Source organism: Rosa rugosa, chromosome 4, assembly GCF_958449725.1.
Source record: "Rosa rugosa chromosome 4, drRosRugo1.1, whole genome shotgun sequence".
Classification (NCBI taxonomy): domain Eukaryota; kingdom Viridiplantae; phylum Streptophyta; class Magnoliopsida; order Rosales; family Rosaceae; genus Rosa; species Rosa rugosa.
Genome location: NC_084823.1, coordinates 12339862 through 12364725, shown reverse-complemented (window position 1 = coordinate 12364725; position 24864 = coordinate 12339862). Strand labels below are relative to the sequence as shown.

The following is a 24864-nucleotide window of genomic DNA, read 5'->3' as shown; positions in this document are numbered from 1 at the left end:
GAAGTACTAAAATGGCGAACAGATGGATAATACAGGTACCACTAGACTCCCTAAAAATTTGTAGATACCAAAAAGTGTATTTCGTGATAGTTCAAGTACCATATAAAGATTTTACCCTATATACTACCAGTGAAAATACTGGTCAATCTTTACAAATCGAAGAAGAAGAAGAATACTAATGCAATAATAGGATACAGGGGCCAGCCTGGTGCAGCACACCGAGATATAATCTAATCCACTGTTCATTTCAACAAGACAAGTCGGAGAAATTATTTGGATTTTTTTGTAACCTTAAAAAAAAAAGTTAAATGTTTCAAGGAAATCCTAAATCAGCCACCCGATGGTCCCACATTCACCAGTCCGATCACTGGTCAGTCTGACTAAGCTGAGAGAACACTTGGTAGTTGACCAAAAAAAAAAAAAAATGAAAAAGAGAGCTCTTGGTGCAAAGCTCTCTTTTGAACAAATAAAAGCAAAGTCCATGCTACCAGGCATAAGCCAGACACTAATCTTTAGAGTCAGTTAAGCTGTTCTTTTGGTAATATAGTTTATTGAACCAAATAGGAGCTACAAAGAGGCAAGCCTCCCCACACAAAAACAACCAAACAAGCAACATCAAACCATAAACGTATTGAATCAACAATACCCAGAACACCAGCGAAAGCTGCTAAAAAATATAAACCAACAAAGTAACCTCAAAGATGCACGAGACAGCTTGAGCAGATGACGTAGCCATTACCGAAGCCATCTTCCCTTCTTTCAACTTTTGTCCCAGGACTTGACAAGTGATAAAACGACCAGTGAGTTACGTCACAATCAGATCTACAGAAGTCATGGGCAACCACTTGGGTATGAAAATCCTTCAACTCTCTCTCATTTTCTCATGGCAACACCAGATCAAGCAAAGTTCAATGTTTATCTGAACTGGTTCCTCAGAGCTAAGGGAAAACTACACATGATCTTTTAGAAAAAAGGCAAATATGTAACTGGAAACAAAGATTTTCTTTTCTTGATGTAGCTAATCTTCATGACTCTGTTGTCAAGTGATGCTACATATTGGCTTCCTATGCATGCTTGTCAGCCACCAACAATGCAAATGCCACTAGAAACAAAAGAAAAGAAGGTAAGCATTGTCAGATTCTGAATCACAGCAACATCCTCAAGTATAATTCGCTGATATGGGTTATTCAACTTTACCTAAGGATTGTGGGAGGTGGATGCAATGTCTTGCCTCTGCTGCAATGCTGATGATCCAACATAGATATATGGAATATGAGATATCTTCTGCCAGTCCTCACCAGTTCCCCTTTCGCAGCGCTTCTCAAGGACAGGACAGTCTCTTATGGACAGGTGTTGGAGCCCACCAAGACATTGTAGACCTTTTGGCAAGAACTCTATTTTTGCGCAGTCTGAGATTTTAAAAGATCGAAGTGAAACAAGATGCTGCACCCACTCAGGCAATTCCATCAGTTTCGGGCAGCTATGAATCTCTAAGATTTGTAAATTCTGGACATGTTGCAGTCCCACTGGCAGACTTGTAAGCTCTGGACAGCTTATAATTGTCAGGCTTCTAAGTGCCAAGAGGTATTGAAAAGTCTCTGGTAGATGAACCAGATTTAAAAACATAACCGTGAGGTTCTCAAGAGATGTGAGGTATTTCATACCCATAGGCAAAGAGGTTAAGCTCCGACAGTTCTCAATTGAGAATGACCGAAGTGAGCACAAGCCTTCCATACCTTTCTCTGGCAAACAGATTATACTAGGACATTCAACGATTTCCAAGTTCTCCAGTGAAGTGAGGTACTTTAGTCCACTTGGCAAAGTATCTAGCTCGTCACACCATCCAATCTTCAGCGATTTCAGAGCAGTAAGGATTCCCAGATTTTCAGGTAGTGAGCTAATCTTGGGGCAGGAAGTAACAGTTAATGAGATCAGATGTGAATTGTTTTGCAGCAATTTTTTTGGTAGAAAGCTCATCAGTGGAAAGGAGTCAATAACAAGAGTAGAGAGTGTGGTAAGCTCTGATACTGACCGTACTACCATTTGGTCAAGCTGCACGCATTTCCTCAGCTTCAAGTCTCGGAGACATGGAAACCATGGCATGGTTGTCAAAGAAGGACAATTTGTGATAATAAGTCTTTCCAGGCAAGTAAATACATCTGATTTACTTGCGGAACCCATACTACTCCAAGTTCTTAATTCTGGAAAGTCTATGAGGGATAGCTCTTTAAGAGAACTAAATGGTCTGTCACCTTCACCAGAGAATTCGACACCAATGCGCACAACAGAATCCATTCCTTGGATGTTGAGGATCTTGAGGACAGGAAGTTGACCGAGTGGAGGAAGACTTTCACATCTTCTGCAATTTATTATGTTTAGCTCAGTCAAGTTCTGAAGCCAACTCATCTCATCTGGGAACTTGGTTCCTGAATAACCATTTATTGACAACATTCTTATACAGGGCGGTACCGTCAAAATATCCAGCAGAATAAGATCAGTTTGATCATCAACTTGCCTGCCAGCTTGCCTAGATCTGTTATGATCTTGCTTGCCCCCATCATTTTGCCACAACAGTTCCAACGAATGCAACTCTTTTGTTCTCATGCATTCTTTCATCAGGTAGGTACGACCAGGAATTTTAGCCTCCTCCAGACATTTGATTAACTTCCCTCGTAGATTGTTCATTGCAAGGAGCTGAGAAATAGAAGTTTCAAAGTTGCGGCCGACGATATATACCGGCAAAGTTTGAAGTTGTCGTAACATACTCATTGATGGGGGCATGCTAGCAAGTCTTGGACAATCATCTATGTTAAGATGTCTCAGATTTATTAACTTGGTAGTACCACTTGGTAACTCCTTGAGCTCACTACAACTTGAGAGATTTAATGTCTGCAAATTGCATAGATCACAGATAGTTGCTGGCATCGTCTCTAGGAGAGTATTTGAAAGATCAAGATACCGCAAAGATATTAGCCCACCAATCTCTCGATGGAGCCTCTTAATTCCAGATCCACTGAAGTTCAGCATTCTGAGGTGTTTAAAAGTTGCTAGTATGTTTGGAATGGCTTCCACATAATCGTCTCTTGACGACAGGAAATTGAGGGTTCGCAATCTCTTTGCTTTACACAAGGCTTCAGGGATCAAAGCAGAGCTAGAACTGCAAACAACTGATGCATGACATGTCTTTGAGAGACTACAGTGCACATTTTCTTGTTCTAGAGTCAAGAATTCCTCTCCAGCAACAGATTTTGCAAGATCATTAATATGATCATGCATTTTAAATTCTGTCATACCTCTGTCATCATATTTTCTTATTTCTTGGAAGAAGGACATCATCAATAAATTGTTAAAATACTCATTGCCAATGTCCTCTGGCCTAATTGAAGACTCTCCAATATGAGGAATTAAGCCATTTGCGAGCCATTGATGGATCAACTTTTCCTTAGTAACCTCATAATTCTTTGGGAATATTGAACAATATGCAAAGCAAGCTTTCAGATGCGATGGCAAATGATTGTAACTCAGCCTTAAGATGGATAGAATTCTGTTCTCACCTGCATCAATACTCCATAGTTCACTCCTTTGCACATGTAACCACTCGCTTTCTTCTCTTTTAAAGCGCAGCATGATTCCAAGAATATTTGCAACCAATGGGACACCTTTGCACTTGTCTACAATTTTCTCACCGATGTGCAGTAGTCTCAGAAAATCATCCTCTGTTCCATCTGCAAAGGCTCGGTGCTTGAACAACTTCCAGCACTCTTCTTTTCTTAGTGGTTCCAAATGAAAAGGCGGAAATGTGCTAGTTATGGCTGCAACTGCCTTATTCCGAGTGGTTAGTATAATTTTACTTCCACCTGCGGAGCCTTTCAATGGATTCATTACTTTATCCCATTCATCTGGATCCTCATTCCACACATCATCGAGCACTATCAAGTATCTTTTTCCCAGTAACGATTCTCTCAATTGACATTGCAGCACCCCAATCTGAAACGAGTCATGGCTGCCCTTTCCAACATAACTCAACATTTGATTTATGATCCTTGCCGGGTTAAAGTTATCATTGACAGACACCCACATCAAAGATTGAAAGTGGCTTCTAACCCTCGGATCATTATAGACTAACTGAGCGAGTGTTGTTTTCCCCATCCCTCCAATACCAACAAAGGGAATTACTGCGACATCAGGACCACTACTGGAAGACAATAGCATCCTCACAATCTTATCCACGTCCTCTTCTCTTCCATAAACCTTTGACTCATTGACAGATGGTCCAGTTTCGCGTCTCTCCATAATACGTGACCGTCCATACGACTGAGTTTCTTTGAACTGGAAACTAGACATTTCCTTGGCTACATCATCCAATCTTGCACTAAGCTCCTTTAGTTTGCATGACTTCTTACGGTAAGTAGAAATTGACTCAAGAGTTAAGCAAGTTTTCTTTACCTCATATCTTGTCCGCTCTTTAATCTTTCCCACTATCACACCAATCTTGTCCTTGATGTTCAGATTCGTATGATTACGAAGTTGCCGACGATGCTGTATCGGGAGAGTACTACTGTCGTTATGCTTCTCAGCTTCAATCAGCTTTCGGGAAGCATGTGATCGGTAATATTCCTCTTTTATCAAATGCTTGCGCAGAACTAGGGTGGCAACCTCATCAAGCAGATGGTCAGCATCGACTGCGACGTATTTGAGCTTTGCCAGCCAAATCCTCACCTTCTTATTTATCCTCTGCTGCTCCTCTGCATCCTCTATCACCGCTTGAATCACCGGTAACATCTCCTGCATCTTCTCTATCTCTCTCTTGAACCCTCTGCGAGTTCGCACTTCACTAACAACAGTGGTAGCCAACCTTCCAAAGAGCACCTCTACCAGCGGAGACACAATCAAAGACTCCATGGTCAATGGAGCTTACAAATTCAGGAAAAGTTGTAAAATTGGAGGTGAGAGTGAGAGATTCTCAACTCTATACTCGATCTGCAGATAAAAACTAGCAGAGACAACTTTGACTGCTGAAAGAGCAAATAACATGCAATTAACATTCAAACAGTACTGAAAGAGCAAATTTTGGCCGCGAAGGAAACACCTTTGCAATTAAAGAGTAAAGGCTATTGAAAAGGAGGGAAGGAATTTCAGTGTTACAAGTTTGAGCTTGGCCAGCAAAGTCCATATCTTCTAATCTTTCATCTGCAGCTTCTCCATCTCCGGTGTTACGAGTTACGACAACAAATCATGTTAGACTGAACGAGCAAATATAAACCAAGGATCAAATCACGAAACATAAACACACATAAGAATCGATATGAACATGAACTAGAGCTACATGGTTTGAACACAATACCTGATTCTTGAATTGAAGACATGATCACGTGTAGTTACTTAGGTCAAGGTCTTCTGCTCTTCTCTAATCTCAAGCTCCTTCAATGGGGCAGGACTTATGCTTATTGTTGTAGAGAGAACAGGGACCCCAAGCACTTAATTTATATTAGATGATTAATCCTAAGAATCCTCCCATAAAGATATTTCTTAAGAATCAAGTCATCCCAATAAGTGTCCTAATGTATCACTGATTTGCAGATTTCCTTGTAATCTAAGTAATGAATCCCTAACCAATAAAGCTTGATATATTTAGCTTATTTGGTCTCTAGGTATAGTACTCCTCTTATATCTCCTATTAATTAGAATATAGTTTTATCTAGGACAGTTTACTTAATCATAGATAATGATGAGTTCACTTCAAGTTCTAACAATCTCCCACTTGAACCATCATAGTCTATGCACTGTACTGAACCAAAAACTTATTCCAACAATAGCTGAAGTGTGCACTGAGATACAAGCGTACTTAGATTCATTCAATTCAGTCAAAACACAGTATCCAATACTAAATCTAGAAATAAGCAAGTTCAAAAGAGCAAGCTTGTTCAAGACCACAAATAAAAGCTACTGCATTTCACATGAACTATTTTAACTTCCTGATATGATACAATCAAGCAACAAAATATATCATTCTGCAGACATTGCTTGACAACAGTCCAAACTTAATCATTTTGACTATCAAAACACGATGCAAACATTTTTAACCAAACACCAGAGGATTGCAGTTTGCTTCCAGACTAAATATATGCATATACCAATCCACCTGATCAAAGAACTGGTAAAATAACAGCCATCTCAAAATTCAAAATAAAAGAATGAATAAATAAGCTGTAAATATCACTTGAATAATACCTCAATTTTATTAATTCCAAAATACAGTACAATCAATCTCTGTAATAACTAAACACAGAAATTTAAAATTGAGCCAAATAAAAACTAACTTAAAACAATATTTCTCAAAATTCATTTTGCTCCCACTGAACTCAAGCATCACTCAAGCTCGACAAAATCCCCATGTTCTTAGAATGTTCTTTAAAGACTGCAACTGATAAAGCTTTTGTAAATGGATCTGCTAGCTGATCTTCAGTCTTGATTCCAGAAATTTCAACTTCTCCATCTTTCACTCTCTTCCTGATGCTATAAAACTTTAAGTCTATATGCTTGGAATTATTTGACCTCTTGCTATTCTTACTGAAAAATACTGCAGCTTCATTATCACAGAACACCTTCAATTTTCCATTAACAAGTTCACTTAACACTTTAGTCTCTAAAATGAAATTTCTGATCCATAGTCCTTCACATACACCTTCATATATAGCAATCATTTCTGCCTGCATTGTGGAAGTAGCTATTAAAGACTGTTTCATTGTCTTCCAAGCTACTGCTCCACCTGCAAGCAAGTACACATAACCACAAGTGGACTTCATAGATGCAGGATAGTTTCCAGCAAAATCAGAATCTGTGAAGCCAACCAGTTCTAATCTATTCACACGTTTATACACCAGCATATGATTTTTGGTTCTTTGCAGATACCTCAAAACTTTCTTGCCAGCTGTCCAATGTTCATGTCCAGGATTTGACTGAAATCTGGACAACATTCCAACTGAAAATGACAGGTCTGGCCTTGTACAGACTTGTGCATACATTAGACTCCCTACAAGCCTGGCATATGGTATCGACTCCATTTCAGTTTTCTCAATATCAGTTTTAGGACACTGATTCTTTGTTAGCTTATCTCCCTTAGACATTGGAACTTCACCATTAGCACAGGTTTCCATTCCAAATCTTTTAAGGATATTCGAAATGTAACTTTGTTGGGACAATCCCAACAGTCCCTGCTTCCTATCTCTCTTAATCTTAATTCCTAGTACATAAGATGCTTCTCCTAGATCTTTCATGTCAAAGTTCTTTGACAGAAAAGCTTTAGTGTCTTTTAGCAATTTGATATTGCTGCTAGCAAGGAGAATATCATCTACATACAGGATAAGAAAGATAAAATTATTTCCAACTACTCTGAGATAAACACATTCATCAACAAGGTTTTCTGTAAAACCAAAAGATGAAATTACTGAGTCAAATTTCTTATACCATTGCCTACTAGCTTGTTTGAGTCCATAAATAGATTTCTTAAGTTTACAGACCATGCTTTCTTTTCCTGGTTCAATAAAACCTTCAGGTTGTGCCATGAAGATCTCCTCCTCCAGCTCCCCATTTAGGAAAGCCGTTTTTACATCCATTTGATGTAACTCCATATCATAATGAGCTACTAGAGCCATTATGATTCTAAAGGAATCTTTAGTTGAAACAGGTGAGAAGGTTTCTGTAAAATCTATTCCTTCCTTTTGTGTAAAACCCTTAGCAACTAGTCTAGCTTTATGTCTCTCTATGTTACCTCCTGCATCTCTTTTGGTTTTAAAAATCCACTTGCAGCCAATAGGTTTTTGATTTTCTTTTGGCCTCACAAGTTCCCACACTCCATTCTTGTGCATGGAATCAAGCTCTGCAATCATAGCTTGAGTCCATGCATCAGAGTCTTCACTTCCAATTGCTTGTTTGAAAGAGGTGGGGTCATTGTCATCTGACAATGTGGCTTCTACTTCATTCAAATAAACTTCATAAATGTCACCTTCACCACCATATTTTGGTTTTCTGGCTCTTTGGGATCTTCTAGGTTCCTGAACTGGATTTTGAGCTGGTTCTTGCTCAGGTTGTGGTTCAAGTTCAGGGTGAGGTTCAGCCGCCGGTTCAAAAACAATTTCAGGTCCAGCCATTTCCAAATCTAAGTTTCCTGGTTCTAAGATCACATTATCTTCATTTGGGACTGAATTTTGATCTAGGTTTTCTACTGCATCCAAGCTTAATGAACTTCCTTGACTGCTAGGCATAATTGCAACATTATCCACATTTTCTGCAACTTCTTCAAAATCAGAAGATAAATCTTCAAAAATTGTATTGCAGACACTTTCACTTAAGAATTTAACTTGGTGTGTCTCAAAAATTCTAGGTGAATGATGTGATGCATAGAGTCTATAACCCTTTGATTTTTCACAGTAGCCTATAAAATGACAACTCACAGATTTTGGATCGAGTTTACTTAAATTTGGATTGTAAATTCTTGCCTCAGCTTTACAACCCCATACATGGCAGTGATGTAAACTAGGTTGCCTACCACACCACATTTCAAATGGTGTTTTATCCAAAGATTTGCTTGGGGACCTGTTGCAAAGATAGTTTGCAGTTTTCAATGCTTCTCCCCAAAGCATTTTAGGCAATCCAGAAGTACACATCATACTTCTTACCATATTCAATAGAGTTCTATTTTTCCTCTCAGCTACACCGTTTTGTTGGGGATTATATGGTGTTGTGTACTGAGCCTTTATGCCTACTTCTTGTAGATATAAAGCAAATGGACCTTTTTGTTGTCCTTGCTCAGTATATTTGCCATAAAACTCTCCCCCCCTATCAGACCTCACAATTTTAATTTTCAAATCCAACTGGTGTTCAACCTCAGTTTTGAAAATTTTAAAAGCCTTAAGTGATTGTGATTTTCTGATAACAGGTATATGTAGCAATATCTGGAAAAATCATCTATGAATGTGATAAAATAAACGTTTCCACATATAGTTCTATGTCTGAATGGTCCACAAATATCTGTGTGTATCAATTCTAACAGTTTCTTGCTTCTGTTAGCATCTTTCTTTCTTAAGTTTGTCATTTTTCCTTTAAAGCATTCAATACAGTTCTCAAGATCAGTAAAATTCAATTCTGGCAGTGTTTTATTCTTAACAAGTGTTTGCAATCTATCTTTTGAAATGTGGCCTAGTCTCCTGTGCCATAAATATGCTGATTTTTCATCATGTAAGATTCTTTTAACACCAGTAATGATGTTATTACTTGATGTGTTATTACTGTTTTCAACAAGTAAAGTTTCTTGTTGAGGTAATGAACAATTCAATTTCAAATAGTCATTTATCATAACACCAGAACCAAACACTGAATAATCATTAAGCAAAAAATCAAGAGAACTCTTGAAAATTTTTATTCCACTAGAACCAATGTAAAAGTTACATCCATTCTTGACCAAAAGACTAACAGAAAGCAAATTCCTCTTAATTGAGGGAATGTAATAAACACTATCTAAAACCAGAAAATTTCCTAATCCCAAATCTAATCTTAATGTCCCTACTGCCTTCACTGCAACCCTCATTCCATTGCCAACGCAGATGTTGACTTCATCACTTCTTGGTTTCCTCTTCTTTATGAATCCCTGCAATGAATTTGTAATATGTAAGGGACTGCCAGAGTCTAACCAATATGAATGAGGTTCTATGTTAACAAAATTAACTTCTAAAGAAAAGGTTTCTAAAAGATTAGAAGAATTAATCTTACCCTTTTTCACAAGCCATGCTTTAAATCCTGAACAGTCCTTCTTCATGTGTCCTATTTTCTTACAAAAATAGCACTTGAACTTGAAAGGCTTATTGGCTTTTGCTGCAGTGTTTCCGGATGGCTTGGTAATGGTCTTAGTGGCTTTAAGCTTATTTTTCTTCCACTTTGGCTTTTCTACTAGGTTTATTGCAGTTGCAGGTTCCTTTTCTTTCTTCATCCTCTCTTCCTCATCAACACAAATTGAGATCAGCTCATCTACGGTCCAGGTTCCCTTCTGAGAGTTATAACTGGTTCTAAGTCCACTGAAACTGCTAGGTAAGGAATGCAGTGCAACATGCACCACCTGGTCATCATTGACTCCCATAAGTAGCTCTCTAAGCCTAGCATTTATGTTGATAAGCTTCAATAGGTGCTCTCTAACTCCCCCAGTACCACTGTACCTAAGATCATGGAAAGCCTTAGATAGTCTTGCAGCCTCAGCTTTTTCACTCTCCTTAAATTTTCTTTCTATTGCCTCCATATAGTCAGTGGCTAATTCAGGCTCCTCAATACTACCTCTCACTGTGTCAGACATGGTATTCCTCATAACATTTTTGGCCATCCTGTTAGCCCTATACCAAGCTCTAGCCTCCTTTCTATCCTCTGCAGTACTTTCTTCAGTTAAGGGTTCAGGTTGGTCATCAGTGAAACAAAGATCCATATTTTCATGCATCATCAAATAGTGTTCCAGAGAATTCTTCCAAGCTCTAAAATTAGTTCCGTTCAGAATTAGAACATTGTTCAAATTCATGTAAAGATTTCCTAGGGAGCAAAACAAGAAAAATAATGTAAGTTTTAGTTTCAAAAAATAAAACTGAAAATCTTGACATAAACCATTCTGCACATTAAGTGTTATTTCTTAAGCAGTTCATAAAACACACAGCAGAACAATGTCAGAGATCAAAAGCAAACTAAACACCCCAATATCAATATCAGGCAACACTTTTATAGCAGAAGACAAGATATTCTGAAGTTTCTTGATCATTGGACCACAATAAGTGAGTTCAAGTTATATTAAAGACAGTCATCATCTTAGTGACAGAAGAAAAGTCTTTAAAATCCATATATGAACTCAAAAACATGTACAATGCTGTTTTACAATTTAAATTTTTATAATTCAAAACTTCTTTGGAAGACATAATTTATATGATTTAAAGAGTAAAACACAAACTGGTCATTCTTTAAACTTAATGAGTTCCTTGTAAATATTAACAGAAAATTGCTTTGTGCAACATGTATCTACTAATATTCACTGAAAAAACACAGACCCCAGTGAGGTTTCAAAACATATCTTAATCCAAAATAATTTTGGTCACTGTATTGATAACCTGCAATTTTCTTAAAGAACGCAGAACATACATATAGGAAGATCTTAATTCTAATCATACACGTCATATTTCAATTGCAGATACAGAATCCTCACAACATATCAAAACACAATCTTCAATACATGTTCACAGATATACCAGCATACGATTCAAAAGTCACTCAATCACAGGACAACCATAGTATGTAAATTTCATCCGGTCACCATCTACTCTAGCCTAGGTGCACGCCGGGAATGCTTCTAGTGTTCTTGTGCTTCAACATAGATCAAAAAATACTTTGAATCGAAATAAAATTTCCAGAAAAGCCTAACCTCGAATCCTTACAATTTGCTGCATAATTTGTTAGCGGAAGCATGAATCTTTTAATCGAAAACAGCAAGCAATCAATTCGGTTTCTTAATCCGCAGTGTTTGGAGTCACGAATTCCATAGAGGACATAAACGTCCTCTGCTCTTTCAATCCCAGACCAAGAACCCTAATTCCCAAATCGTATATAACCGTTAGAGTATAACGGTCATCTGCAGAGGGATTCTGAATGAGGTTCGGGTCCGGGTCAGCGCCTGCGGGTTTTGGGCCGAAAAGATTTCTTAAAATTTTGGCCCACTCGTGGCCTGTTTCTTTAGCAAGGCTTAGGTTTGAAATATTGTAATTTTCTGAAAATAAAACTTTGGTTCTTCTAAATTTTGATTAATCAAAAACGATTTATGTTTGTGAAAACCTTTTGGCTCTGATACCAATTGTTAGACTGAATGAGCAAATATAAACCAAGGATCAAATCACGAAACATAAACACACATAAGAATCGATATGAACATGAACTAGAGCTACATGGTTTGAACACAATACCTGATTCTTGAATTGAAGACATGATCACGTGTAGTTACTTAGGTCAAGGTCTTCTGCTCTTCTCTAATCTCAAGCTCCTTCAATGGGGCAGGACTTATGCTTATTGTTGTAGAGAGAACAGGGACCCCAAGCACTTAATTTATATTAGATGATTAATCCTAAGAATCCTCCCATAAAGATATTTCTTAAGAATCAAGTCATCCCAATAAGTGTCCTAATGTATCACTGATTTGCAGATTTCCTTGTAATCTAAGTAATGAATCCCTAACCAATAAAGCTTGATATATTTAGCTTATTTGGTCTCTAGGTATAGTACTCCTCTTATATCTCCTATTAATTAGAATATAGTTTTATCTAGGACAGTTTACTTAATCATAGATAATGATGAGTTCACTTCAAGTTCTAACAAATCAGCCAGCCGAGTGATGCATGAGTGGAAACTGGTTCTGAGCATGAGATCTCAGTGGAGGAATTATGATCGACGGTGGTCGTCTCTGGTTCAGTGATACTGTGGATTTAAAACAAATGCGTAGAACAGGAATCCACGCAGTGGATCAGGAGAAACATGGAGACAGTAGGAGCTATGAAGAAGAAGAGAAGATGGCCAGATGGGCTCTAATCTCTAAAACGGTACCTGCGAAGAAGAAGAAGAAGTAGATGAATAATTGGTTTGCAGCGAAGAGGTTTGCAGCGAAGAGATAGAAACAGGCGGTGTGTGCATGAGAGCAACAAAGGATAAAGGGCAGAAAATTCAAAGAAAAATCGTTTTCGTTCCATATTAACAGAAGGAAAGGATTGCAGAAGAAGCTACTTGGCTAGTCCCATACAACTGTCATAAATGACACGTGTCCGTAGGACTGTGAAAGATATTTTGTTAACTACTTGGGCTGGTTGAGTGGGCTAGTGATAAGTTGGGCTTGATGGGAGTTTGGTTTTAGGTCAGGATAGAGATGGTGCTATCAGTGAACCCGACTAGGTTTTTCACCATGTGGGCAGGTCTTTCATGTGTTATAGGTCTTCCTACTTAAAAATTGCCAGCCAATTACATAAATATATATACATATGCTGCATATAATTACTTCCTTTCAAGTAAACAGAAAAATCCAGAGACGAGAATTGCTCTACATGTTACGCAAGAATCGAGCCCAAACCGAACAGCAAAATGAAGAGAGAAAACCGAACCAAACTTGCTGATTCGGGTCGGTTCAAACCGGTTCTTTGGTTCTTTTATCCTAGGTACTAGAATTATTAGTCTGAACTTTCTCTAGTCAATTGTCTTAGTTTTGGAGTGAGTTGACTTTTTAAATTTATTTTGAACAACTAACCTTATACCCCTGCATCACACATTCACACCGGTTATTGGTGAATGGATGAATAAAATGAAGGTTTCCTTGTTATCCACTTCCTCAATTTTTTATATTCATGTTTTCCTACTTGTTTATTTTACCGCAATAAACATTTTATATTATTAGTCATTTTACCATGAATAACTTTTTCTTTTTAATTTTAAAGTGTATTTTTGGTAAATCAAAATTTGGTGAATCATTTGACACCAAATTTAAGCTTCCCCATCACGTATTTTGTAGGGCTAGTTGAGCTAAATGCCTGTGTGCACTCTAAGCGTTGTCTGGCCTAGCGAGGCGACGATCCATTGTTAAATAGTCGCAACCTCCTAGTAGCAAGATGAAACTAAGTGTCGTCGAATTTACTCTCCGGTGACAATATAGTAGGAAAGCTATGTCAAAACAAATAGAGTGACTAGTGGAGCACTCTCTGCTAGTTGGTGCCACGTAAAATACATTTATTTGGTAGAGATTCTTGTTATTATTTCACGATATTCTCTGTATATTTATTGTAATAAGAGGTTTAGGTCAATGTTTTTCCCCTTGTATTCAACAGTTTTATTAATCAAGGCTTGAGGGCAGCCGCACAAGCCTTTTATCAAAAAAAAAAACTTAAGCTTCCGTTCATAGATAGACTAACCTTGTACCCATGTGATGCATGTGTTATTGGTGAAGGGACGAATGACGTTAAAGTTTCCTCATATTGTAGGCCAAATTTCTCAGTAGTTTGAGCAGAATACTTTCAAACATAACTTTCTTTTATGCTTTCACATCAATTGCAACAATACAACAGAAAGTAGTAACTAATCAAATTGATAGAAATAACATATGTTTGAAATGGTTTAATACCTCGAATTGATCCTTTGCTTAGTGAAGCACATCAAATGCATTTCTCCTGTAAACACCCTACAATCACGAGTTTTATAAATTGTTGATGCGCAGAAAAGTTGTAGAAGAGATTTCAATTTAGTGTTCAAAAAATTGAAAAATAAACTCCAAGACAAATGGCTCACCTTTTAATAATTTTTCTTCTCTTGATCTTTGCTTATCGAAACATTAGAATTGGTTTGTATAGTGCTCTAAACTCGTAATTCTACTCTCGATATGGAAGAATACCTATACTTGAGAATCGTAATATTGACACTGAGCATCATTAAAGATTCCTTCTTCTTCTTTTTTTTTTTTTTTTTGGATCAAGTATCATTAAAGGTTCAATACTGATAATGCAAGTATCTTCCAAGTTGGATCGACTGATACATCAGTTTTTCTCATTAGGATAGGAAATTTATGAACCCCAAGGATTTTGCCTTGGAGTTAAGTAGAGCAAAGTGTCGTATTTTACACTTTTTTAAGAATTAGGAGAGGATTGCTGGTTGTAACTTTTGAAGTGCGGTGGGATCAATTTGTGGTCCTTTACATATGTTTAGGTAATGTTGTCATGTTTGCCATTTGAAATGTGTAAGCGGAATAACTAGATGTGCTTTGCAGCTCAGAACCTAGGTTGTCATGTGATGGTGATGGTAGATTAAGAAAAGACAGCAGCTCTATTAAAATTAGAAGTTATATTCAAGTATAGAAAGCCTCAAATCAAGGGCAGAGACAGCACAAAGCAATTATAAAACACAATATATGAAACCACAAAGACCGAACAAAGGAACCTCAAGAAGCACAAGAGACAGCATTCTCAGAATTAACACATAGATTGAGGAGGCATCTATAGGGCCATTGTTCACCAAGAAAGTAGCACATTCTTCAGATTTTGGTTTGAAACTGTCCGAATCCAGAAATAAGTAGAGGACGGGAGGATAACTTCACTGCAGTATGCAATTCCATAAGGTGACCCCATTTTGGTTCCTCTATTAAACCAAACTCATTAGAGCAGCTTCATCATTAACACGATAAAGTTCTGCTAGGAAATTTGCAGTTCCGCGATCATGTCGAATTGTAACATGTTTATGCCCTTATCATTTGTATAAGGCTGGGAAGCAAATTATTAGCTGAAACAAAACACAGAAATGATTAAGTCCATGCTTAATATTGTTCTATTTTTCACAACAAACTTTTAAGTATAGATAACAGAAGATTTAACATATTGACTTTCTATAATATATACATATGACACTTTTCAAAATCCAAATACATAGACGCACATAAAACAACGAAACTAAGCAGCATCAACCCCAAAGAAGAAGCAAAAATAAGTAACAACCTGGACAAACTCTAATATTATAACTAAGCGTCGGACCATGTGATATCCAAACCGCCCCAATTGTCCTCAGATACACCCAAAGCTTTCCAGACGGCCTTGGAGGCATCAACAATATTGTTGGGACAAGGAGGCTGATAATCATGGTCCGCATCACATCCCTCAGTCGAGTCACACTCATCCACCACCATGGCCACCACACTGCGCCCATTACCGTTAATCTTGATTTTGTTAAGGCATCTTGATCCACCATTGTACCATCCGGTAGATAATGCCACAACTGGAGTGTTGTCATTGTGGTACTTGCCATCACATTCGGATGGTCCTCCTCCGTCACCGCCTGCCTCAAAGCTGTTGAGAGTGAGGTATGCCTGGGTGTTACCCGACATTGGTGGTGAGCATGTGTATGTTGGGTACATTTTTCCAGCTTTGCAGCAGTCAGAGTCGTCCTCCTTGTTACATTGTCCAGGAGGGGGCTTCTTTCCTCTAATCCTTCCGCTTGGACGGCATTGCTGTGCTTCACTAACCAAGCAAATAGCTAAAAGGAGAATGATTAGAATAGACCCTTTTGTGAAGAAGCAAGTCATTTTCTATCTGTTTGCCTTTGCCTCTGTTTATTTCTCTGCTTGTAGATTGTGTGGGATGCTTAATGCATGAAAGCAGAGATAGGTTTATATAGCTTCAAAGTACTAGAAGATAACAATCAAAAGTTCAGCATATCATTTGCTACGCAGTTACAGTTACACTGCATCAACGTAACGAAGACCCCAATTGTACATATGTTGTAAAACAATGTGTCAGGTTCTACTAATTAAGGCTACAATGGTGTCCTCGCCTTTTGTTTCTTAAGAATTAATTCGTATAGATAGTGAGGTTTAGCATCAGGACTGTTACATCTTTTGAATGTTCTTATGGACTGTTGTGAAATTCTGTACTTAACAAAACATTGCTATTGTTTTGTTTTCACCTAAATGTGACATCTGCTTTGTTTTCCTTCTATATTGTCGTCTCATTGCACTTTCTTCTATCTAAACATAGTTGAAACAAATGCCTTGTTATAGTTTTTGTTCACTTATTCCTTGTCCCACTTGGCCTTCCGGTCAGTCGATTCCTTTTGAGGGTCTTTGGAGATATGGTGTGTGGTTTTTTCACTTGATCGAAAATCTGGTATTGCTGAGGTTCCTATTCACATCAGACATTTCCAACCAACTATAGCTTGCAGCTAACAGCATCTCACTTCATAGAAATGATTTTGATCACTTGAATTTATATCGGCGGTAATATATTCAATCTTTTTGACATTTACTTCTAAGTTGTCACTGAAAACAAATGAACTGTGTTGACAAGGTGTGCAGGTTTGCTTAATAAACTCCAGGTATGGTCCATATAAGTTTTCAAACCTAATCTACGTGTTGTATATACTCATTTTAATATGTACTTTTAAGATTGAAAGCGTGGTACCACTTGCTTAGTTTGTCTATGAAGACCCCAATGTCACAAGGCATTTTAAACTTCGGGTATGGTTCATTAATGATAAATTCAAATTCCAGTGCAACAAGTTCCATACACAAAATTGGGTTATGTCACAAAGGTAACTGAAGCTCCTTGCCAAGTGGTTTTATGCAGTCTAACTTGATGGAATCATTATGAACTTTTTCCTAACTTATGATGTGCCGAATGATAAGCGAATCTCAGTTGAGTAATTCTTATTGAGACCATGCCAGCCTCAGTATGGGATCTCTGACACCAAATCTTTGAAGTTTCCAGTGAGCTACTGGAGTTGCAAGTAAAATGTGGAAACTGACTGTGACATCTGAATAGTGTTGGTTCCTTTGTACAACGGCTCATATTTAGTTATTCACTATCCAGTCAGTCTGGCATGTGAGCTGCCATGACCTAGGTGGGAAGGGGGAGGTGATGGGAGAGACTTTTTTCATAAAATTAATAAACGAACACAGAAATATATATATATATATGAATGAAATTAGATTATCTTATAAATGTGGCAAAAGAAATTAAGCTGAGAGAATACTAGGTAGTTGACCAAACAAGGGGAAAAAAAAAAAAAAACCCTTAGTGGAAAGCTCTTTGTTAACCCTTAGGATTACTGAAGTAAATTGGCACCCTCCCATCTTGGGTTGGATTAAGATTAATACTGATGGTGCATGGCAAAGTGTTTCAGGGAGAGCGGGTTTTGGTGGAGTTTTTAGAGATTTTCATGGTTCATTCCTTGGTGCTTTTGCTTCTAACCTCGATATTCCTAGCTCTGTTGATGCGGAGGTCATGGCAGTTATTCATGCTATTGAGCTGGCTTGGGTTAGGGAATGGAAGCATATTTGGCTTGAGGTGGATTCGACACTTGTGCTTAATTTTCTTCGAGATCCTCATCGTGTTCCATGGCGTTTACGAGTGGCATGGGGTAATTGTTTGCATCGCATATCTCAGATGAACTTTCGATCTTCTCATATTTTCAGGGAAGGTAATCAAGTGGCAGATGCTCTTGCTAATATTGGTTTATCGTTGTCTGCATTGACTTGGTGGGACGAGCCTCCTCATGTCATTCAGGACCAATGTCGACGAGATAAGCTTGGTCTCCCTAATTTTCGTTTTCATTAATTTGGTCTTCCTCTTTGTGTTAGTGGTATTGTTTAAATTTGATGTCATTCTCATTGTTCTCCAGGGGTTTGGCTTTTGTGCCACCCCATTAGATTGTACATTATCTTTTTTTCAATAAATTTGGGGGTGGGAGAGCACTTGCTCTTCCCGATTCCTATCTTAACCAAAAAAAAAAAAAAAGCTCTTTGTTAAAGAAATAAAAGCTAGTCCATGCTACCAGGCAAAAGAAATTAGTCACCATAGCAAGACACTATTTTGCAGTCTCGTTCAAGCTGCTCTTATGGTAAATCAGATTTATTGAACCAAACAGGAGCTACAAAGAGGCAGGTCTCCCAACACAAAAAACAACTAAACAAGCAACAGAAAACCATTAAGTGCTTTGTTTAACAAAACGTATACTGACTAACACAAAGCCAGAAAAACAGTCAAAATCAGCTGAAAATATAAACCGAACTAAGGAATCTTAAAGATGCAAGACAGCTTGAGCAGATGACTAGCACAGCTGCGGAAGTCAATAGTCATAGCAACGCAAACATAGATGGGCAACCACCTGGCAAAACCAGATCATGCAAAACCAATCTGATACTTATCTGAATTGGTTCCTCTGAGCTGACCATTAGGGGAAAAAAAAAAAAAAAGATCAATTGGAAACCAAGATTTTGTTTTCTTGATGTAGCTAGGCTTCACGCTTCTCTAGATGACTGCAAAAGCCACAAGAAAACAAACAGAAGAAAGATTTATTAGCTTCTGAATTACAATGTTCTCAAGGATGAGAATATTCAATTAAATTGGCAATGCTGATGCAATGCTGATGATCCAATATAGACATAGGGGATATGAGATATCTTGCGCCAGTCCTCACCAGTTCCCCTCTCACAACGCTTCTCAAGGTTAGGACAGTCTCTGATAGACAGGTGGTGGAGCGCTCTGAGACATTGTAGACCTTTTGGCAACAATTTTATCTCTGGACAATCAGAAATTGCCAAAGACCGGAGTGAAACAATATGCTCCACCCACTCTGGAAATTCCATGAGTTTTGAACAGCTATGAATTTCCAGGATTTGTAAGTTGTGGCTGTATTGCAGTCCCTCTGGCAGTGATGTAAGCTCTTGACAGCCAAAAATGGTCAGGCTTCTAAGTGCTGAGAGGCTTTCAATGGAATCTAGCAGATGAACTAGATTCAAATACATAATGGTGAGGCTCTCAAGAGCTGTGAGGTGTTTCATCCCCATAGGCAAACAAGTTAAGCGGGGAGAATTCTTAATTGAGAAGGAATGAAGTGAGTACAAGCCACCGAAGCCTTCCTCCGGCAAACAGATTAAGTTAGGACACTCATTATTTCCAAGTTCTCTAATGAAGTCAGGTTCTTCAATCCTCCGCCTGGCAAAGTATCTAGATCATTGCACCACCCAATTTTCAGTGATTTGAGAGCAGTGAGGTACTCCAGATCTTCAGGAATATAACGAAGCACTCGACAAGATGTAACCGTCAATGACATCAAACCCGAATTGTTCTGCAGCAACTTCATTGGTATAAATCCCAACTCTTGAAAGAAGTCAATAACAAGAGTGGACAGTGACTTAAGCTCTGATGCTGACCTCATTACCAATTCGTGGCATTTCTTCAGCTCCAAGTATTGAATGCATGAAAGCCATGGCATGGCTTTTAACAATGGACAATTTCTTATGGTTGCTTTGCCAAGGCCTGTAAATGCTTCCGTAGAATCCACGTTATTCCAAGTAGTCAACTCAAGAAAATCTATGAGGGATAGCTCTTTAAGAGAAGCAAAGGGTCTGTCACTTTGACCTAAGAATTCAATACCAATGTGGACTACATTATACATTCCTTGGATGTTGAGGATCTTGAGGACAGGAAGTTGGCAGAGTGGAGGTAGACTTCCACATCTTCTGCAGTTGATTATGTTTAGCTCAGTCAAGTTTCTGAGACCAACTCATCTCATCTGGGAACTTCTGAGACCAACTCATCTCATCTGGGAACTTTGTTCCTGAATAACCATTTATTGACAACATCCTTACAAATGGAGATACAGTTAAAGAATCTACCAGAGTAAAATCAGTTTTATCATCAACTTGCCTGCCAGCTTGCCTAGATCTGTTTTGATCTAGCTTGCCCCCATCATCATTTTGCCACAACAGTTCCAATGAATAAAACTCTCTAGTTTTCATCCACACTTTAATCATGTTGTTCCCAAATGGAATTTTAGCCTCCTCCAGACATTTGGTTTTTAACTTCCCTCGTAGATTCATTGATGAGAGCTGAAAAATAGAAGTTTCAAAGTTGCAGCCGACGATATATACTGGCAAAGTTTGAAGTTGTTGTAAAATTCCCATTGATGGAGGCATGCCAGCAAGTCTTGGACAATCATCTATGTTAAGATGTCTCAGATTTCTCAACTTGGTAGTACCTCTTGGTAACTCCTTGAGCACACTACAACTTGAGAGATTCAGTGTCTGCAGATTGCAAAGATCACAGATAGTCGCTGGCATCGTTTCTAGGAGAGTATTTGAAAGATAAAGATACCGCAAAGATATTAGCCCACCAATCTCTTTGGAGCCTCTTAATTCCATATCCACTGAAGTTCAGCATTCTGAGGCGTTTAAAAGTTGCTAGTATGTTTGGAATGGCTTCCACATAATTGTCTCTTGACGACAGGAAATTGAGGGTTCGCAATCTCTTTGCTTTACACAAGGCTTCAGGGATCAAAGTAGAGCTAGAACTGGAAACAACTGATGCATGCCATGTCTTTGAGAGACTACAGTGCACATTTTCCTGTCCTAGAGTCAATGATTCCTCTCCAGCAACAGATTTTGCAAGATCATTAATATGATCATGCATTATAAATTCTGCCATACCTCTGTCATCAGATTTTGTTGTTTCTTGGAAGAAAGACATCATCAATAAATTGTTAAAATACTCATTGCCAATGTCCTCCGGCCTAAATGAAGGATCTCCAATATAAGGAATTAAGCCATGTGTTAGCCATTGATGGATCAACTTTTCCTTATTAATCTCATAATTCATTGGGAACACTGAACAATATGTAAAGCAAGCTTTCAGATACGATGGCAAATGATTGTAACTCAGCCTTAAGATGGATAGAATTCTGTTCTCACCTGCATCAATACTCCGTAGTTCACTCCTTTGAACATGTAACGACCACTCGCTTTCTTCTCTTTTAAAGCGCAGCAGGCTTCCAAGAATATTTGCAACCAATGGGACACCTTTGCACTTGTCTACTATTTGTTCACCGATGTGCAGTAGGATCGGAAAACCATCCTCTGTTCCATCTGCAAAGGCTCGGTGCTTGAACAACTTCCAGCACTCTTCTTCTCTCAGTGGTTCCAAATGAAAAGGGGGGGAAATGTGCTAGTTATGGCTGCAACTACCTCATTCCGTGTGGTTAATATAATTTTACTTCCACCTGCGGAGCCTTTCAATGGATTCATTATTTTATCCCATTCATCTGAATCCTCATTCCACACATCATCGAGCACTATTAAGTATCTTTTTCCCAGTAAGGATTCTCTCAATTGAGATTGCAGCAACCCAATCTGAAACAGGTCATGGCTGCCCTCTCTGACGTAACTCAACATTTGATTTATTATCCCTGCCGCGTTAAACTTACCATTGACAGATACCCACATCGAAGATTGAAACTGGCTTGTAACCCTCAAATCATTATAGACTAACTGAGCAAGTGTTGTTTTCCCCATCCCTCCAATTCCAATAATGGGAATTACTCCAACATCAGGACCACTACTGGAAGACAATAGCATGCCCACAATCTTATCCACATCCTCTTCTCTGCCATAAACCTTTGAGTCTTTGACTCATTGACAGAGGGTCCAGTTTCACGTCGCTCCATGGTACTTGACCGTCCATAAGACTGAGTTTCTTTGAGCCCGAAAGAAGACATTTCCTTGGCTACATCATCCAATCTTGCACGAAGCTCCTTTAGTTTGCGCGACTTCTTACCAATCATCTCCTTCGTTTCCACCCTTGTTTGGGTGTTCAAACAACGGTGGAAATTCCGTCAAACAGGTGGTGGGCATCTCTGTAGGTCACAAGTTTCAGCTTTCGCCAGCAAAGTTTACTTCTTCTAATCTTTCATCTGCAGTTTCTCCATCTCCTGGGCTGAGATTTCAGCCTGTACGTACTCTTTCTGGTCAACTGTCTTAGTGGGTTGACTTTCAACAAAAGTAAAAAAATTCGTCAACCTTAAAAAACATATGTGACCAGTCCGCCAGGTACAATCAGAATGTCTCGTATGTTACAGAAGCATATTAACTTCAGAGGGGCTGCCAGAAATTGGTTCCCTGACCAAACCTATGGTGACACGTACACAAAACGACAAAACAACAAAATCCTCATTTTGGGGTATGCCCTTGCACTCAATCAAAAATCTTAAGAGCATCTTCAACAATGTAGTCAAAAGCCAAAGTCATATGCAAAATTTGACTACCGTAGTGCCATCACTATTCATTCAATTTTTGCATCTCCAACCATCTTTAGTCAAAGCCAAAGTCATTTAATAAATTAATCATTTTAGAGAATTAATTAACTACAATATGAATTTATATATCATACATAATTATGTTATATAATATATCGTCATTAATTGATTTTTAAATTTTTATTTATTTATTTTTGGGAATCTATATATTCGTGTCACGTGTCAATGCTATTCGGATCCGATATCTTATCTCTATCTCGGTTGAGATTTTATTTACCACGTGATAAGATGAGATTTTCTATCTCAACTTTATTACCGATTTTAGTGCCACGTGTGAGTCGTTGAAAGACTGGTTAGATTACTTTTTTGATTTTTATCTGCTACGTGTCGTATCCTATCTTCATATATCATTTTCCAACCCTCCATAAATACGGAGTCACTCCATCATAGCTCACCAATTCACAAACACATCTCTTCTCATATCAGAAGCTTAGAAATTCTGAACTTCCTTTTCATTTTATATTTTTGGTTCCTTGTTGCAATGAATAGGTTCCGGAAATTGCTGATACAAGAGGAAGAAGATGTCATTACAAGAAATCGTCAAAGAGCCCTGGTGATGCAGGCAACTTCCTCTCATATCTTGAGGATCCAAGAGGAAGAATCACAGTGGGGTGGTTCACAACCCGGGTGCCAGTACATCGCAAGAGATCGAGAAGCTATGGATCGACGACTGAAAGCTCTATACTTCACTTCGCCGTGCAGGTTTCAGGGCGATGTATTTCGCAGAAGGTACAGAATGCGACCTCATGTGTTTGACCAAATGATGAATGATGTCGCCAACCACGATCCGTACTTTGTGCAAACTGATGATGCGTCCGGCAGAGTTGGTTTGTCTACCGAACAAAAGCTGACTTGTGCTATGAGGATGCTTACTTACTGGCTTCCGGCTGACCTGTGTGATGAGTTTCTAGACGTAGCTGAATCTACAGCTTTGGAGATCTTGAAACACTTTACTAGAGCAATCTGGAATGTGTACCACAAGCATTACCTTCGTCGACCAACTACGGCAGATTTGCAGCGGTTGCTCGATGTTGCCGACAAAAAGGGGTTCTCCGGAATGGTGGGAAGTCTCGACTGTATGCACTGGCAGTGGAAAAACTGCCCAACCTCATGGCAAGGGCACTTCACTGGTTATAAGGGAAAACCCACAATCATTCTGGAGGCGGTCGCATCATACGATGCTTGGATTTGGCACGCCTATTTCAGACTTCCATAATGATATCAATGTACTTGGAATGTCTCCATTATTCAACGAAATATGCACAGGTGAGGCTCCTCGAGTTTCGTACCATGTAGGTGATAGAGAATATGGCCAATGCTACTACCTAGTCAATGGGATCTACCCTAAATGGGGATCTTTTGTGAAAGCAATTAGAAATCCAATTATACCAGAGCAAGCTCATTTTACAAAGATGCAGGAGTCATACAGAAAAGACGTGGAGAGGGCATTTGGAATTCTCCAAGCTTGTTTTGCAATAGTAAGAGGACCCGCTAGTGGATGGGATAGAGAGGATCTCCAATACATCATGATGACCTGCATTATTTTGCACAACATGATTGTCAATGATGAGCATGAAGAAGATGAAGAGTCGCCTATTGACCCCGATGATATCCCCACCAGACCAAGGAAAGCAGAAATATATGAGAGGTATGAGGTTGATCATGAGGTTGAGCGCAACCATCCTGAACTTGAGGAGTTCATGACCCGTTACCAGGGGGTTAGATGCCCAATTGTGGATAGAGTCCTTCAAGGAGATTTGGTTAATCACCTCTGGAACATGAAGCTGCAAGCAGAGCGGAACCGCAGATGAAGAGATTGTATTTTCACGCTTTCAATAATTGGCAATGTGACCATTGTGTGGTTTGATTGTTTGTGTGTTTATGCTTTGTAATGTTGTGTGGTTTTATTTTAGGAGAAATGATCATTTACACAATTTTAGGATAAAAATTGCTCACTTACCCAAACACTCTAAGAGATTGCCCATTTACCCAAACACTCTAAGAGATCATTTCCCTAATACCCAATTAATTATTTTTTTATTCCTTTTTATTTATTTTTGGGACATTTATGCCCTCTCCTTCTTTGTCACTTAGAGAGAGGAGTCATCGGAGACCTTGAGGGACTCCGGTGACCAGTGGCCGGCCGCGGACTCCGGTGACCGGACTGCGGCGATCGGTGACAGG

General features: G+C 38.7%; 4 protein-coding genes across 4 annotated transcripts; 1 reads left to right on the top strand and 3 right to left on the bottom strand.

Annotated features, from left to right (window-relative positions):
• Positions 1 to 290: 290 nt before the first annotated feature.
• Positions 291 to 5230, bottom strand: LOC133706996 (putative disease resistance protein RGA3). Its single transcript, XM_062132544.1, has 2 exons — positions 1198 to 5230; positions 291 to 1102 (listed from the first exon to the last, which is right to left on the bottom strand). Exon 1 carries the CDS (start codon positions 4900 to 4902, stop codon positions 1198 to 1200), a length of 3705 nt encoding a protein of 1234 aa, XP_061988528.1. The 5' UTR covers positions 4903 to 5230; the 3' UTR covers positions 291 to 1102.
• Positions 5231 to 14923: 9693 nt separating this feature from the next.
• LOC133706998 (putative ripening-related protein 1) lies at positions 14924 to 16187 on the bottom strand. The gene is made up of 2 exons (XM_062132546.1): positions 15534 to 16187; positions 14924 to 15321 (listed from the first exon to the last, which is right to left on the bottom strand). The coding sequence occupies exon 1, from the start codon at positions 16115 to 16117 to the stop codon at positions 15557 to 15559; it is 561 nt and encodes a 186-aa protein (XP_061988530.1). The 5' UTR covers positions 16118 to 16187; the 3' UTR covers positions 14924 to 15321; positions 15534 to 15556.
• Positions 16188 to 20074: 3887 nt separating this feature from the next.
• LOC133744352 (disease resistance protein RGA2-like) lies at positions 20075 to 22149 on the bottom strand. Its single transcript, XM_062172475.1, has 4 exons — positions 21983 to 22149; positions 21793 to 21923; positions 20688 to 21280; positions 20075 to 20617 (listed from the first exon to the last, which is right to left on the bottom strand). Exons 1-4 carry the CDS (start codon positions 22147 to 22149, stop codon positions 20075 to 20077), a joined length of 1434 nt encoding a protein of 477 aa, XP_062028459.1.
• Positions 22150 to 23161: 1012 nt separating this feature from the next.
• Positions 23162 to 24491, top strand: LOC133744351 (uncharacterized). The gene is made up of 2 exons (XM_062172474.1): positions 23162 to 23756; positions 23947 to 24491. Exons 1-2 carry the CDS (start codon positions 23162 to 23164, stop codon positions 24489 to 24491), a joined length of 1140 nt encoding a protein of 379 aa, XP_062028458.1.
• The last annotated feature ends 373 nt before the right edge of the window (positions 24492 to 24864 follow it).